Source organism: Lotus japonicus, chromosome 5, assembly GCF_012489685.1.
Source record: "Lotus japonicus ecotype B-129 chromosome 5, LjGifu_v1.2".
NCBI classification, from domain to species: Eukaryota; Viridiplantae; Streptophyta; class Magnoliopsida; order Fabales; family Fabaceae; genus Lotus; species Lotus japonicus.
This window is the reverse complement of record NC_080045.1, coordinates 13,996,003-14,012,368: the sequence shown is the minus strand read 5'-3', so window position 1 is coordinate 14,012,368 and position 16,366 is coordinate 13,996,003. Positions and strand designations below refer to the sequence as shown.

The following is a 16,366-nucleotide window of genomic DNA, read 5'->3' as shown; positions in this document are numbered from 1 at the left end:
GTCTATTGTGGCTGCTCAGCTTGGGAATGTTGCAGGTATTTCCTTGACTTCGGATTTGGGGCGCTATTTAGGAGTCCCTCTTGTGCACCAGCGGGTGAATGCTAGTAACTACCAGTATATCCAAGATAGACCTCAGCGTAGGCTCTCCTCTTGGCGTACTCATGTTCTGAATTTTGCAGGAAGGGTTACTTTAACTAAGTCAGTTATTGCTGCATTACCTACATACTGTATGCAAATGGACCTGCTCCCTAAAACAGTGTGTAATAAATTGGAGAAAATTTAGCGAGATTTTATTTGGGGCTCAGCGAAGGGGAATCGTTCTTTTCACCCTGTGGCGTGGTCTAAGTTGTGTCGACCAACTTAGTTTGCTGAGTCGTTCAGATCAGTTGCAGATTTTGATCAGAGCAGGGTAGAGTGGCATATCACTGAATTCCAGCACCTTCTTCCCCAACATGCTTTTGCTGAAATTTTAGCCATGTTTCCTCGGGCCGGATAGAACTATTTGGGGTTTAACCAGCAATGGTGTTTTTTCCTCTAAGTCAGCGTATGAGGCGCGAGAGAGGTCATATGCATGGAATTCTAAGCTGTTGTGGAAGTGTGTGAGGAACTGGGATGGTTTGTTCAAAGTTGCAAATTTTCCGTGGCGCTCTCTTAATAATTGAATTTGGGTGAATAACAGAAGGTGGTAGAGTAATCTGACAGAGGATGCGTTATGCCCATTGTGTCAAGAGGAGCCGGAGACAGCTCTGCATTTGTTTCGTGACTGCAATGGGGTGAAACCGTTATGGCAGCAATGTGTTGTTCTAGCTAGGCAAGCCGCTTTCTTTGCGTGTGATTTTCGCCATTGGGTGCTGCAAAATCTGCAAAATGAGTCGATGCTGCCGCTGGGGAATGGGGTAGTTCCAAACTTTGGACTGCTCCTTTGGTTGATTTGGACCTCTCGATCAAAGTTTTTTTTCCAGGGAAGTGATTTTAATCTCCACCAAATTTTTACGTCAGCACTACGGTTGCAACTAGAGCATTCCCAAAGTCGCTCAACTCTCTGTTCCTTTCCTCTTCCTGGCAGTCGCGATTACAGTGTGCAGCAGATTCATTGGTAACCACCTCCCCCTCTGAATTAAATGTAATACTGACGGTTCAGTGCGTGGCTCCCCAGGTTGCTCGACTTTGTTGTTGTCTGATGTTGTGGGGGTTTCGATCCCCAGACCTACCCGTGTGTAGTCTTCTTTTTCGGGCTTAAGCCTCCTTATAAAAAAAAAACGGTTAAAAGCATGACGGTAACATGAGTCCTACCTTTTAAAATATAAATTAATTTTACATCAGAAAGTGGTTGACAACCTCTCTTGTGTTGGGTTAATTACACGGCCTTTCTCGTTTTCATATGAGCAAGATTTCCGCATGGTCAACAAGGACAATATATAAATTATAAAGGAGAGGAAACTTCACAGCTGGGAACATAAATTCTTTGAACCAGAAATAGGAAGTTTCAATTTCCCTCACCAAATCTTGAACTGCCAATGTATATATATATAGTAGTGGTATGACTACTACCTCTCCATCCCTTCCACATTGCACATGAGAATAATAATCACCCTGCCACATCTTCTTTGTTAATTGATTCGAAGTTTCCAAGACCCAATCTTCAATTTTTTGGCCTGAAATCAACATGAAGCACCAAACCAGGTCCATAGTGTTCCTTCCAAATTTACTAATACTGCTAACCATTCTACTCCATCCAAACATATGGTCAGTAGCACAAGAAGTTGGTAAGTGGGTTAATCAATCAAGCCTTCTTATTTCTTCTTATGAGTATTTCTTGCTTTTATTGTGATTTAATCTGAGTCATGTGTTTGTGTGTGCAGAGGATGAGAGTGAGTTTAATTACATACAAGGGAACGAAAAGGGTCCCTCAAATTGGGGCACAATGAAGAAGGAATGGAAAACATGCAAAACTGGTAAAATGCAATCTCCTATTGATTTGTCAAGTCACAGGGTGAGAGTGGTACCAAACTTAGGGGAGTTAAAGAAGTTCTATAAGCCCCAGAATGCAACTGTGAAGAACAGAGGCCATGATATTGAGGTAATTAATCAATCATGAAGATCTCACTCATCAAACAAATTTTAATTTCTTTTCATTTTTGTGCTTGAAGCTTCCATAATCCAGCTGTCTCTACATCAGAGTAGCTTTTATTTTTCTTTATTTTAAAATAAAACAATAAGAAAAAGACATCATAGAGTAGCTTTTATGACAATCCTGCAAATCCACATGCCAGCTTATTAAGATCTGTCCCCCCTAAGTCTCTTTTCATGCTCACTGGTCAAATTGCGGCATGACATGGTAAAACAATATGAATATTACAGTTATAATTTTACATGAGTAATTTATAAATGATATGGCACATTTTCTTTTTGTATCTAAAATATGACATGACATTACATAATAAATCTCCTATGTTGTTTGAGCAATTAACTTTTAACATTTTTTGTATATTAAAGTAGTAGGTACTTGATTAGCTGCCCACATAAACGCGTTTTGTCCAGATTAAGCTATAATAAGATATCTAATTATCTATTATTTTAATTTGGTAGTCAATAATGCCATTCAACACATGACAATTGGTTAGTGACTAGTTAAGTTCTGATTAAAATTAATTTGAAATCTCTTTACATATGAACACAACTGATGCAGGTGAAGTGGGAGGCAGATGCGGGATCAATAATTATTAATGGCACAGAATTTTTTCTGCATCAATCCCACTGGCACTCACCTTCTGAACACACCATCAATGGAAGGAGGTTTGTCTACTTTTTTTCTTCTTGTTTTCAGTTTTTATCCATAAAGTGAATCCCATGTGGTAGTATTATTTGCAAAATTAATGGATGGAAAAAACTAATTTTTTTTTTTTTTTTTTTAAATTTGAAATAATAGGTATGAACTGGAGCTGCACATGGTTCATGAAAGCCGAAAAATAAATGGGAAGAGTAAGATTGCTGTTGTTGGGGTTATGTACAATATTGGTCAACCCGATCCTGTTCTCAATAAGGTAACTTGATATCGACGGCGTCTTCCGTAAAATGACTCACGGTGATACATTAAAAAAATTGTGTGTATAGACCATAATGCCCTCATCCTCAAATATCTCATTTCTTCTCCTACGATTTCACCACCACCGTTTCCTCCGTTTTCTTCGGTTCAACCACCATTTATGGCTCCTCTCCAGCTTCACATGCTACCTCCCCTCTCTCTCCCCATGGACCACCAGATCTGTTATCTGTCTCCGGCCACCGTAACTGTCTCTATATCCTTATCTTTTCTTCTCTTACTTTTTACATTTCGGCGAACCCACCACCACTAAAGCCTCCACCATTCCGGCGAACGCACCACTTCCGGCGAACCCACCACCACCAGAGCCTCCACCTCGTCCTTTCTCTTCAGATCTGTCACCACCAACAGTGACATGCACAAAAAAAGGCTCAATCTTTTTTATTATTAAAGCTTTATTTTGAACAAATGTAAGCTTGAATCTTGTTCATTGAAGCTGTTTTGAACAAGAAAGCTTGATTTTTTTTCATTTTTGGTGGAAGGTTTGGAAAAAGGTTCAATCTTTTCATGATTGATGCTTTATTTTGAAAAAAATAACTTCAATCTTGTACACTAGCTGTTTGTGGAAGGTTGGGCTTAGGAGTCTTCAGACCCAGAACCAGAACCAGAGCCTTCAACAACACCTTCTACCACCGCCATTTCAAAGCTGTTAACCTCCACCGGCGAAATCGAAGCCGCTCTCAACCACCTCTGCGCCGCCGATCCCCTCTTAGCCAACTACATCAACTCCCTCCCAAGCGTTCGACTGCGACACCATTGTTGCAGCATCAGGCATGGGTATTCTAGTCAGATCTGGTGGGGAAGTGGTTGGGGCATTTGGGTATTCTAGTCATTTCAGTAAATTTGTTTTTTAGATCATATCCGTTCAATTTTTAATTATTATATCCAATGGTATTCATTCAACTGCACCACCATGTGACAGTTTTCAACTGTACCACTGAAGCCAACACCCTTGATATCTAAACCAAATAAATGACAAAGGTTTGACCATGTGACAATACACATGCAGCCTAGCTAGTTAATTTGGGTTATGGATTGTTAGGGGGTTTATGGATAATTATAATATCTACGATCATCTTTTGAGCTAGCCTTGGCTTCCGTACTCATAGACAAGAACTGGGCTATGGGCTATCATAGATGATAGTCAATAGGTAGACTGACCTCCAAGTCCTAATTGTTAGCTTAATGGCTTTGCAGATAAGAACCATCTTCAAGCTGGATTATCATAGATGATAGCTCTTAATTAGGATATTTATTCTCTTAATTATCTGAATAAAAGTATGTTTGAAACAATTTCAGTTGTCAAAATACATAAAATCCATGGGGAGTGATCATGAAGCAGAAAAAAGCATTGGGGTGATGGATCCTTCAGAAATCAAGCTGGGTGGCAAGAAGTACTACCGATATGTGGGTTCCCTCACTATCCCTCCTTGCACTGAAGGTGTCATTTGGACCATTAATAAAAAGGTAATATTCATTAAAAGTATAATCTTCAAATGAGAAAAAGAAATGTACATTTGAAAAATTTAGTCCAAATATTTTCTTTACAATAGTTCTTTATTTAATTGAACCTTTTCACTTGTATGATCATTAGATTAGAAGTGTGTCAAAGGCGCAAATCAACTTCCTAAGAGAGGCTGTCCATGATGTAAGTATTCTTGTTTGATCTGCTGAACTAGATAATTCACTATAACACTCAAAAAAAAAAAAAAGATAATTCACTATAAAATTAAACACATAAATTGAATTCAATAATTAAGCAATTTTCTTTTTTGAGTAAAAAGGGAGGAAGCTGACTTGCTTATTCTTGTGATCTTAATCTGTGACAGCATGCTCAGAGGAATGCCAGACCAGCACAATCCCTGAATAGACGAGGGATACAACTCTACGGTCCAAAACGGAAGGAATAAATAACTCGTGCTCCTATATAGAGCTAGTCTTGTTGTGTAATTTCTAGCATGCTGCTTATAAAAGGATTGTTTTGAAATTGATGGTGTTAGTGAGCAACGGTTGATTGATTTTGGTTAAGAAAAAGAATAACTTAAAGTAAATAATAAAATTTTGTGCGGTGAGGTAGGTGTTGGCTGGTTGGTGATCTTGTTTGGTTTATGGTTAAAGCAATACAAGAATAAAGTTGTGTGGATACCCCTTTTTGTCTGGGTTTAATCTTTTGAATTAAGAAAATATTAATAATTTAATGATGTTGGTTATGGTACCTTAACATAAATTAAGGTATGATACCCAAAATGAGATAATTCAATAATAAAGAAGCATGTACAAGTTATAATTTTGATGTTATTTTACTGTAATGATGCAACGTTTCATTCTTAGAGGCATTAGATTTGTAGGTTATGTTTTTTAGGCTTTGTTCATTTGTCAATTATAGTCATTTTGCGCGCATCTCAACCATCATCGTTCATCTCTACAACTAAACCATTTTTCATTAAAAAAAATTCATGAGATGAAATTAATTGAATAGTAAAATAAAATGCAAAAATGTAAAATTTACCTAAAAAAATATAATGATCATCTATTAAATTACTCAACGCGGGTACCATACCCAAAATATTTTATGGGTACCACAGAATTTACCTAACTTAAAATTAGGACATAGAATTAGAATGAGCAAGTGAGTTAATTTATTTTGATCCCTTGACCATGTGTTAATAATAAAATAGGGCTTTGCAAAACTAAAAAAAGAGTGTGTTTCATTAATGGACTTTGGCCCATTTTGTGCAATCAAACATGAAAAAAAAGGAAAGAAAAGAAGTCAGCCATGGATCCATGAACCCACCTTTAAGGTCCTATAAGGAGTCTTGACTTTTTCCCTAGGCACCTAAGATTGAATACACAAAATCATTATTAAAAAATAGAAACGTGGTCTGATAAAAGGGAAGCAGAGGAACGTGACTAGTCAGCTTGTGGTGTTTGTAGCTTTGTCGAGGTATTTTTCCCCTCCTCATCACTATACTATGCAATTATTTTACAATGCCATGGTTGCTTAGGCCTCTCAAACGATTATAAGTTTTTCTTTACTGTCCTGTTTCAGTTCTTGCTCCTTACTTTCATTTTACTGCCAATAACAAGAATGAAATTAAACTAACTCCTGTACAGAGAAAAGTAATACAATCATCTAATGAAAACTAAAAAGAACTAGATGAATATCTACATAGATAAATAAAAAAAGAACAACATAGGACTATTCAGGGAACACAGACAAGAATGAAGGCTCATCCCTCATGAGCCTCACTAGTCACAGCCAGAAGATGGTGGCTTAGTGTCGTGGCAGTTCATTTTCGAGCCACCTTCACTCACCCTCGTCGGAGCACCACCGAAAGGTGGCGGCTTTGACGTCGTGGTGGTGTTGAGGCTCCAATCCACTTCATCACCATCAGAATCACCATTGGAGAGCCAGACTCAAGTGTTGAGGTATTTTTCGTCGCCAATTCACTCACCCTCGCCGGAGCACCGCCAAAGGGTGGCGACTTTGACGTCGTGGTGGTGTTGAAGCTCTGGTCCCCTTCATCCTTGTCAGAATTACCACCGGATAGGCTAGATTCACCGTCATGGTGCTCTCCCTTGAAGACCCGAGTTGCTCCCACCGGACTGTCGTCGAAGTGCGGCGTTTTTCGGTGTTGTAGCGACCCATATCAACCTCGACAAGCCCCCGCCATGGCTGCGACCTCGGTGTTGTGGTGTCGTCATCCCAGCGCCGGCCACCCGCGCACAAGAGAAGGTCGGCGACGCTAGGGTTTCAGAGGAAGAAGAATGTGAAAGAAAGAAACAGAACTGGAACGAAAAAGAGACAGAGAGAGCGTAAAAAGGGAAACAAAAGAAACTGGTTGAAAAAAAGGAGTGGGGTTTATTTCCTTACCATTTACAATGGTGGTGTTGAGAGGGGTGTTGAGTTTTGTTGAGATAGTGTAGTAATTTGTTGAGTTTTGTTGAAGATGATGTGGAGGAGAGAGGTGTTGAAAGAATTCAACATGTTGAAGGTGCTGTAACCGGAGCCACGTGTCGGCTTGCGGGTGGTCACGCCAGGCGCGTCAGCAGCAGCGACGCGGAGAGAGAAAGAGCTGTTGGTTTATCTTGTTTGACACGTGGTTCATCCTGATTGGCTGTCTGAATTTTTATCATCTTAATCTTTTGAACTCAATTATTTGATCGCAAAAAAAAATTTCTGAGACTTGGTTCGTTTGATTTGGACACAGAAAAAAAAACCAAGTTTTTCACTATTATTATTATCTTTCTATTAACCTGTTTTAAAATAAATGATTGTCTATATTTAACAAAAATTAAATTGTTAAGTGTTTATTGTTTTAATTTAATTTAAATCAATGATTGTAATTTTATGTAATCATAAAAATAAAAATATGAAATAAAAAAGTGGTGGGGTAGGGTGTTGAATGAAAAACCATTGGAGTGGGTAAAAGTTGAATGAGTGTTGAATTGTAGAAAGAAAATGATGTGGAGTGTTGGGAAGAGAAAAAATGGTGTTGAAAGGATTTAACCATTGTAAATGCTCTTATATGTTTACCCTACTTATTTTCTTTCAATATTTTATAAACCAAATCAACCCAATCTGATTATGCTACCGGCCTTGGCTCATCTTCTTTCCTTTTTTTCATTCTTTCTTTTCTTTCTTCCTGAGTTCTTTTTTTACATGGTCTGATGCTTCTTCTTTTTTATGAGCCCATGCACTACTAAAAACTATGTCTGATTGGCCGCTCTTTATTAATCCTTTAGAAATAATTAACTTTTAAAATGTGAATAATTAGGGGCTGAGATCATTATTTGATTTTTTCTCACCAATTATTTTCTTAAGAAAATCTCAAGGAATGTTTTCTTCAATGATGCCGAGAACTTGTCATGAAATGCAAGGATCAAACCTTTTTGTGAATAAAAAAAATCATAAACAAACCATCATCTTTTTTCAAAATGAATTAATCTTTTGAAAACTAAAAAACATCACAACTAATTACTAAATCATGTTTTTCTACCAAGAACTACGTAGCCTTGATTTATATGTAGATAGAGAATACGTAGGCCCAAGGTCACCCCCACCTCGCATTCCAAACAAAAAATCTAAATTTTGGTCTTCTTTGTAGAATAATCTTCTCATTATACTAGCAACTTGTAAATATTCTTTTTTCAAAGTAAAATACAAGACATTTTCTTAAGGGTAAAATAAATGATTTAGAAAGCTAAGAAATCTTGCATAATTGACCATAGGTAACCGTTCTTAACGGACGTTGTAGGGCGCTAACACCTCCCTATACATAATCGGCTCCCGAATCTAGATTTAGTTTTCTTTTATTATTTGGGTTCTCTGATGTACTCTCTAAACACATTAGTGGCGACTCTTCTGACACTTGATTAGTTTTAATGCGCCGTCCCGCCGCGACCTGGTTGCGACAAGTTGTTTGGGAAAAGTGTTTAATTAAACGTTATGTAAATAAGCTCTTATCATATACGAGCTTCTCTCATCGCATAAGAGCTTGTTTAGAAGTTTATTTGGAAAGTGTCTTGAATTAAGGTCAAAATAAGTTTTTTTTTTTTTATTAAAATAGAGTTTATAGGTAAGTATAAGTGTTTATTCATATGTTAATCTTGTAAGATCAAGGTTTGATCAGTGGTTGCATCTCTATGTTTTGATGATTACAATTAAGGTTTGTGATGATGAACAATTGTGGTACCCTAACGTTTGTCTCTTCTAGTTGTGACAAACAGGTTCTGAATCTGACCCAAGCCTATTCATTAATTCAGAAGAAGAACCAAGGGATACTAAAAAGAGAGCTCTAAAGCTTACCATGTTCGTTCAGAACAGTGGCAAATCCTTCAGAAGTTCTGAAGACACAAGCTCTCAAGAGGTACTGAAGAACCGGAGTCAGAAGTTCTGAAGACCAGATGTTCTAGCGGAACGGTCCAGAAGTAGAAGACTCAAGTTCTGAAGACTTGCAAGAAGTTGGTTCTGAAGACCCAAGCTATTCTAGCTCTAACGTTCAGAAGTTCTGAGGAACATGTTCAGAAGCAGAAGTTGCAAGGTCAGAAGAATCCAAGCTTCAATCTGACGATGATCAGAAGCTTCACCAACGTTCATCTGAAGCTTTCCAGATCTCAAGTCAACTGGTGAAAGGACAGGTCGCTATCATAGTACAAATCGTACAAGCCTCAGTCTGTCCGCCACCTACCTCGTTCAGCCTAGCAGTCTGATATTACAAGATTGCCACTCCAACGGACAAAACCCTAGCAACGGCTACATCACATGTCTTGGAGTATATAAAGGCTGAAGAAAGAGGCTAAGAAACTTTGCTGAAATCATTCAACCTATTCGAACTAATCTCTTAGCATTATTTCTTCATTGTTCTTAAACATCTGAGTTTACCATTAGCTTTTCAGAAGCACTTATTGTAAACCCGAAACCTTTTACAAATCTTTGTAAAGTTCCTTAAGAGACCAAGGTTGGTCGGATCTTGAGAGGACTGAGTCAAGTTTGATTCAGTGTTTAACTAGTCTTAAGAGGATCGGTAGATCAGCTTCTTAAGAGGATACTAGTGAGAAAATCAGTGTATTGTTAGTCACTTAGCAGGTAGCAAAGTGCAGTTGTAACACTCATTGATTTTAGTGGATTGCCTTCATCAGAAGAAGGAAGAAATCACCTTCACGGGTGGACTGGATTAGCTTGAGCTTTTATCTCAAGTGAACCAGGATAAAATACTTGCGTGCTTTACTTCATATCCCTTAGCACCTAGTTCTTATCTTTAAGTTTGCCAAAACTTAGAAAAAGGGAAACGTTTAGCAAAAACTCTATTCAACCCCCCCGCCCCTTTCTAGTGTTTTTCGCACCTTCAATTGGCATCAGAGCTCCGGTTCTGATTTAAACACTTAACAGTGATCAATGATCCAGAACCTAGTGTGAAAAACAACGATGGCCCAAGCCAATACTTCCGCTGACAACAACAACAACAACAACCAACTCAGAGCACCAATCTTTGATGGTGAAAAGTTTGAGTACTGGAAAGATAGAATAGAGAGTTATTTCCTTGGCACTGACATTTTGTTGAGAGATTTTTTCTACACTGATACTACTTTCAAAATCCTCAAGATTCAATTGTAGTATAGCATAGGGTTTTTTCGTATCCGCAGGGAATTGCTAACACAAATTCTGTTCTTTAGTAAAATTACCCAAGCAATAGATTTTCAAAAGGTTGATTATTGTTTCGGTGACCAAAACACATTCAAATTAAACAAAGCGAGAGTAAAACGATTGATATCAAGAGAGAAAGCTGTTAGAATTGGAGTTCACCGTTTAACTATTAGTGTCCTATGATTCTATATGAATATTCATTCCTATCCATGATTCATCTACACCATTTCTACCCTACTTCATTGATTCCTCACATGAGTGGATATCTATAACTTACTTTCCTAAACATTGATTCCTCACATGCATAGAAAAGCTAAGTTATCTTTAAGCTCAGATGTTTAAGGGACTAACAAACCTAACTCTATTCCTAGCAATTAGATTTATTAGATGGTTAACTCTAGGTCGGACTCTAGACGTTGTAGCTTCCGCTCTTACGCCGAATCAAGCGATATGTTCTAGGTGCGCAAACTAAAACATAGCATTAAGAACAAGAGAAAACCATTGAATCAAGTAATAGAAACGATATTTTCATATAGAAATCAAGAAGAACAAGTCATAGTTAAAGGCTACATCCAAATCCAACAAAGAAACTTAGCAACCCATATCCATGGATTGCTTACAAAGCTTACAAGAGGAAACTAAGGTGAAAGCGGTGACCCGTGCCGTCCTCGGTGTGTCTCCAGCACGATGGATGGTGGATCAAAGCTCCCAAAGTTCCTTTCCTTCTTCTCTATGCAATTTTCTCTCTAAGAGGTCCAAAATATGTCAAGAGATCATCCATTTCTAATCTTGGTCGAGCCTTTTATAAACAGGGCACAATTTCGCTTAAGCTGATAAAGGTTCCGCTTAAGTGAGGAGGTTTCTTCATGTTCAGGTAAGGTCTTTCAGCTTAAGCGAGACCATTTCTCGCTTAAGCCAAATTGTCTTCCAGAACCACTGCTACTGCCATGTAATTTGGCTTAAGCGAGCCAACTTTTGGCTTAAGCGAACTTCAATATTTTTAGCCCTTTTGATCTTCAAATGGTTGGATCTTCTTGACTTTTCTCCTACAATAAAAACCAAAGAGTCTAAATGATAAAACTAACATATCTTACATTTATCTATATAAAAACTATCTACTTACTAAATTAACCTTATTGAGGGATAATTTGAAAGATAACGTACACATTTAGAACAGATAAGTGCCGAAATTAATATAGAAAATCAGGTAAATTTGGCACTTATCAACTCCCCCAAACTTGAAACTTTGTTTGTCCTCAAACAAAAGGTATTGGCTAACAAAACATATTCACAAAGGTTCTTGAACAAGCATGGCTTATGAACTACTAATGTCAAAGTTTCTTTTCACAAGCATGATTCAAGCATCAATTACCAACTAGAACATGTGAAGCCCACAACAAATGGTTACAGTAATGATACAAAAACACACCAGAATGAAATCATTGGCATAACATTGAATCCAATACTCTTCAATCAGGGAACCATTCAAATTCTCATCAAACTATTCACTACTCTTCAATTCTCTATGAGGTAAGTGTTTCACACTATTCAGCCATTGATTCACAACATGTCAAACTTGTTACCTGTCTCATCAACTGTAAGACCCGGATTTTCGGAACAAGTTAATTTCCGACTCACGCGTGGAATCAGTGTAAGCGTGACAGGAGTTTGATATTTGAGGAAGATTAATGAAGAAGAAAGTTCAGGAATTGCTTGAGGAATGTTGCGTAGTTGTTTTCGGAGTTAGTGCGAGTCGTCTGCACACTTGCCTTAGGGCGAGCGTGTCCAGAATAGGCTATTTCGCTCTTAAAGCAACGTTTTAAGTGAGATTTCGAACTCTCGGAAAATTTAAAGATTCTCTTTATTTTTCCATCGACCAGCGTTTCATTTCGGAACTCTGGACTGTACGCACGATAGGTTTCACTTTTCGGATGTCCGCCGACGCTAATTTCTTTGCTTCGAAACCCTATTTTCGAGCAATGGATGAAGACTTTTTCTATTCGGGAATTCTAACGAAGATTCCGTCCGCATTGCCAGATTTGTTTCGACGTTTCCAATCTTTCTTCAGAAGGAAGTTTTGTCGTCCGGCGATCACAGCAAAAAGTAGTTTTTCGGGACAGATTTAACTTACACCGCTTTTGAGATTTTCGATATCGTTTTTCCCATATCATAGATATTTGTTTTGAGTTCTGGATTTCTGACGCCAGAATCTCTCTTAGAATTCCTTGGTGAACATGCTGCAAAAATCGGAATCGCGAAATTTTCATTTTCCCGGGATTTCGCCCGCCTATAAATAGCGCGAAAAAGCAAAATCCTCTCATTTCTTTCCTCAAAGGGCCGCGAGTTTGGAGAGCAAGGGAGAAGAGGAATTTTCGCGAAATCTTGACCAATCTTCGTGCAGTTCGTCCCTACTTCTAGGTATCAAGGTAACTAACACGATTCCTACCTCTTATTGTTGTTTCTGTTGCGTTTCTGAAGCCGTTTCTGTGCTCTAAGTTTTGAGCTTTTTCTAAAATTGTCCGATTTCTCTGATTTCTCGCTTGGGTTATGTTCCTTATGTTCCCCTGAGTCTAAAACCTCTGTCAGTAAACTCTGATTGCGATTCAGTTGTCCAGGATCTGAAAAATTGATTCAAAACTCTTTTTGTCTCACATTTCGAAACTTTATTGTCGTAAAGCTATAATCTGACTTCGTGCCTTTAGGATTTGTTGTCACGGATGTCATGAGGATCGTTACTGTCAAATCTGTTTTCAGAACTGATAACTTTGAAGTTTTGAGCCTTTATTTTGGACCAAAATGCCCCTGCGTAGTCGTATTTTCGACCCGATTGTCCGAAAATTGTTCTGACAGTTTCTTTGCCTTAGTTTTACCCTAAAACTACCTTGTAAACTGATTTGATCGAAGAAAAAGAGCCGAAGCCCTTTTTCCTTTGAGGCCGTGGACTATTTCCTTTAGGGGGGAGTTTTTCGGTTTCGAAAACTTGTCTTTTCGTACCTGATTGTCCTATTCTGAAGCTTTAATGCTTTGTCTATCGTTTATGTATTGTTTTGCGATCGAACTAATCGATTTTGTTTGGTTTCTGCTTTGTTTTTCTCCGAGGTTCAGTTGAAGGAACTTTGGAATACTCAGAGCAATTGTTTGAGGAGAACTTTGTTTGCGAAGCTGGAACAGCTCGAGGTTAGGGCAACTTACTATATATTAGCTATGAATGCATGATAGGCGTCGATCAATTCGACTTATGCTTTACTTTGATGTTGATTATGTTGATGAACTGATGTTGTGATGTTGTGCTTTGTTGGATTGTGCGTTTTACGCGACTTCGGAGTGGAGATTCATTGATCTGGTGATCTTTGATGTTTCGGGTTGGATGAGCAACCCTAGGCAAGTTCAAACGAGGGGTTTGGGACTTAGCCATTTGTTGGGATTCGTTGGTTTACTTAGACTTTCCCCGGGAAACTTCTTTTGGGTGGTTGGTTTTCGGAAAACCTAGAATGAATAGAATTTTGTAAACTAAAGACTTGGGAAACCTAGATTTTGAGAAATAAACTCATAACCTGACTAATCTGAATTGAAATCATTTTTATTAATGTTTAAGTATAGGAAAACTGAAGGGGAAAATATTTACGAAAGACGGGGAAAAGTCGACCTTTGTTGTGAGTTATTGGAATTGGGGAAAGCCACTAAGGTGAGCTATGGTGATGATTGAAAGTCACCGAGTACTTTACGTACTCTTATTGATGGGGTTGTGTTGTATTGACCGACACTAATCCCTTGGGTTCTCTTGTTGTTGGAGCGGTGTTGTATTGACCGACACTTAGCGCTCTTGTTGTTTGGGCTGTGTTGTATTGACCGACACTAGACCCTTGTGTATTCTTGTTGGTGGAGCTGTGTTGTATTGACCGACACTTACTCCGAGTTGTGTTGTATTGACCGACACTAACTCATGGGTTTGTTGAGATTGGGTTGTGAGCTAAACACTTTCGTGGTAAGGGCGATTCGTTGTTTGGCTAACCACGTTGCATTCAATCGGGTGAATAACGGGAATGGTTCACCTGTGCATATCATGGTGAATAACGGGAATGGTTCACCTTGCATTAATGATGAATAACGGGAATGGTTCATCATTCGGTGAATTACGGGAATGGTTCACCAAGGATGAATAACGGGAATGGTTCATCCAGGATGGATTTCATCCAGGATGGATAACGGGAATGGTCCATCCATAGTGAAAATGCTTCACTTGTGGCGAACGGGAACGCGTCACAAATCCGGATACATATTGTGCATTTCACGCATACATTCATGCTGACTGAGATTGTGTGCTGTTTGTTTATTGAAGCAATGTTAGAGCCAAAACATGCTAGGATTGTTTATATGTATATATATCAACATATATCTATACCCCATATCACATGTTGAGTGTATATGTACTTATTGCTGTGAGTTGACCCTAGCGCCTTGGCTTTGTTTGTATGTTTGTGTTTGGGCGGTCGGCCTGCTGCCAGATGTCGATGGCCGACTGGTTCTCGTCGGTCTCTCCCTCGGGGGGGATCAGATATGAGCTTGTGGATCGGGATGCCCCCACCGCTTGGGTGATCGATGTTGGGGGTCATCGAGCGACGTATCGGGGAAGGGTCATGGAGGACCGGACTGACGAGCGTGGACGTCTGATGAAAGGAGTTCTATGGCGCATAGAGTTGAGCTTCAACTTGCCGACTTCAGATCGTTGTGGGTTTGGCACTGGGAGGTTAGGTTTGGGCAGGCGTCATGTTTTGTGTAGAGCTCTGATTCGTTTTGCTTTTGGGATCGGGTAGGTTTCCGACGCATGACTTTTCGTGTGGTTCTCTTACTGAGGTATCACAGTGAGTCAGTTGGACCATAGGGGTCTTTGCTTAGGCCATATTGAGGCCGACTTTCTCCTAGTGGTTTGTAATTTTAATTTTCTCACTTACACTTCTGGGTCTGTAGATATTTGCCTACGGGCACACTGCTTTGGAGTCACTGCGAGTGCGCGTGACGTGGGAGTGCAGCTGAGGCTGTACATGTTTATATTTGATGTATGTTGGTTAGTTTAGTAGTTGGGTTTTGTCTTTACTTCCTTATCGTTTTGATTTAAAGGAAAGAAAACGGAAAAAAAAATTACCTGTATTCAGCGTGAAGTCTATTTTTGGTTACTAAAGTGACACCTGGAAATCGGGGTGTTACATCAACTATTAAAACTGCATGGAAACTCAAAAATCACAAAGGTCTTTCTGGGTTGTAATGTGGCTAGGGTTATCAAGAAAATTGGTTTTTCTAGATTTCAAGATATTTTCAAGTCAAGAGAGCAATTACATTTGGATTCATGCAAAAATTATGAACATTTTTCACTCTCCTTCTACCAACCCTCTTTTTTCACCCCTTTTACACAATTTCATGCACATAAACCCCTTTTCTTCTCATTTCCATTCTTTTCCAATCATTTTTTCTTTTCTTTTCTTTTCTTTTTTTTTTTGTTTTTTGTTTTTTGTTTTTAGATAGACTATGCACAAGCATTTTTTTTTTCAAACATTATATATACAAAGGATAGAAAACTAACAAAAATATATCAAAGCCTTCACTCCCCCCAACTTAGCACATTAGCATACAATCCTCACATAAATGCTCTCTTAACTTAAAAAGTATGGGAGAAACATTGTTTGTTTTTTTTTTTTGTCATTTAAGTTCGGGATCATACACAAAGAACAACAAAATTTCCATTTAGGCTCAAAATGGGTGCAATTGGAATTCCTAATCAATGGTAGGCTTATTTGGCTAAGTAGTTTATGTACACTAAAGAACAAAATTGCCTTGATCATTTTCTATCATTCCCATGCAATTCAATAGTTAGAGACTCAAACAAGTAAAACTGTGCAAAACAATGGCGAATCTCTCGAATCTCACCAAGTGTTTGGCTACACTCCTCACTAGGCTCAGGAGTCCCTGATTTCAAGCATTTTCAAAATGAGCCTATGACATTCATGTGAATGATGCATTCATATCATATAATGACACCAAGTTAGTTCAATCACAATGAACTAAGAACTTTTAAAAACACACATCATGCTCAACTTAGCATTTCATAGCCCATGCTCATT

General features: G+C 38.5%; 1 protein-coding gene across 1 annotated transcript; it reads left to right on the top strand.

Moving 5' to 3' along the window:
• Window positions 1-1,440: 1,440 nt before the first annotated feature.
• On the top strand, window positions 1,441-5,248 carry LOC130720621 (alpha carbonic anhydrase 7-like). The gene is made up of 7 exons (XM_057571290.1): window positions 1,441-1,766; window positions 1,863-2,080; window positions 2,690-2,796; window positions 2,930-3,044; window positions 4,403-4,570; window positions 4,698-4,751; window positions 4,933-5,248. Exons 1-7 carry the CDS (start codon window positions 1,667-1,669, stop codon window positions 5,011-5,013), a joined length of 843 nt encoding a protein of 280 aa, XP_057427273.1. The 5' UTR covers window positions 1,441-1,666; the 3' UTR covers window positions 5,014-5,248.
• Window positions 5,249-16,366: the final 11,118 nt, after the last annotated feature.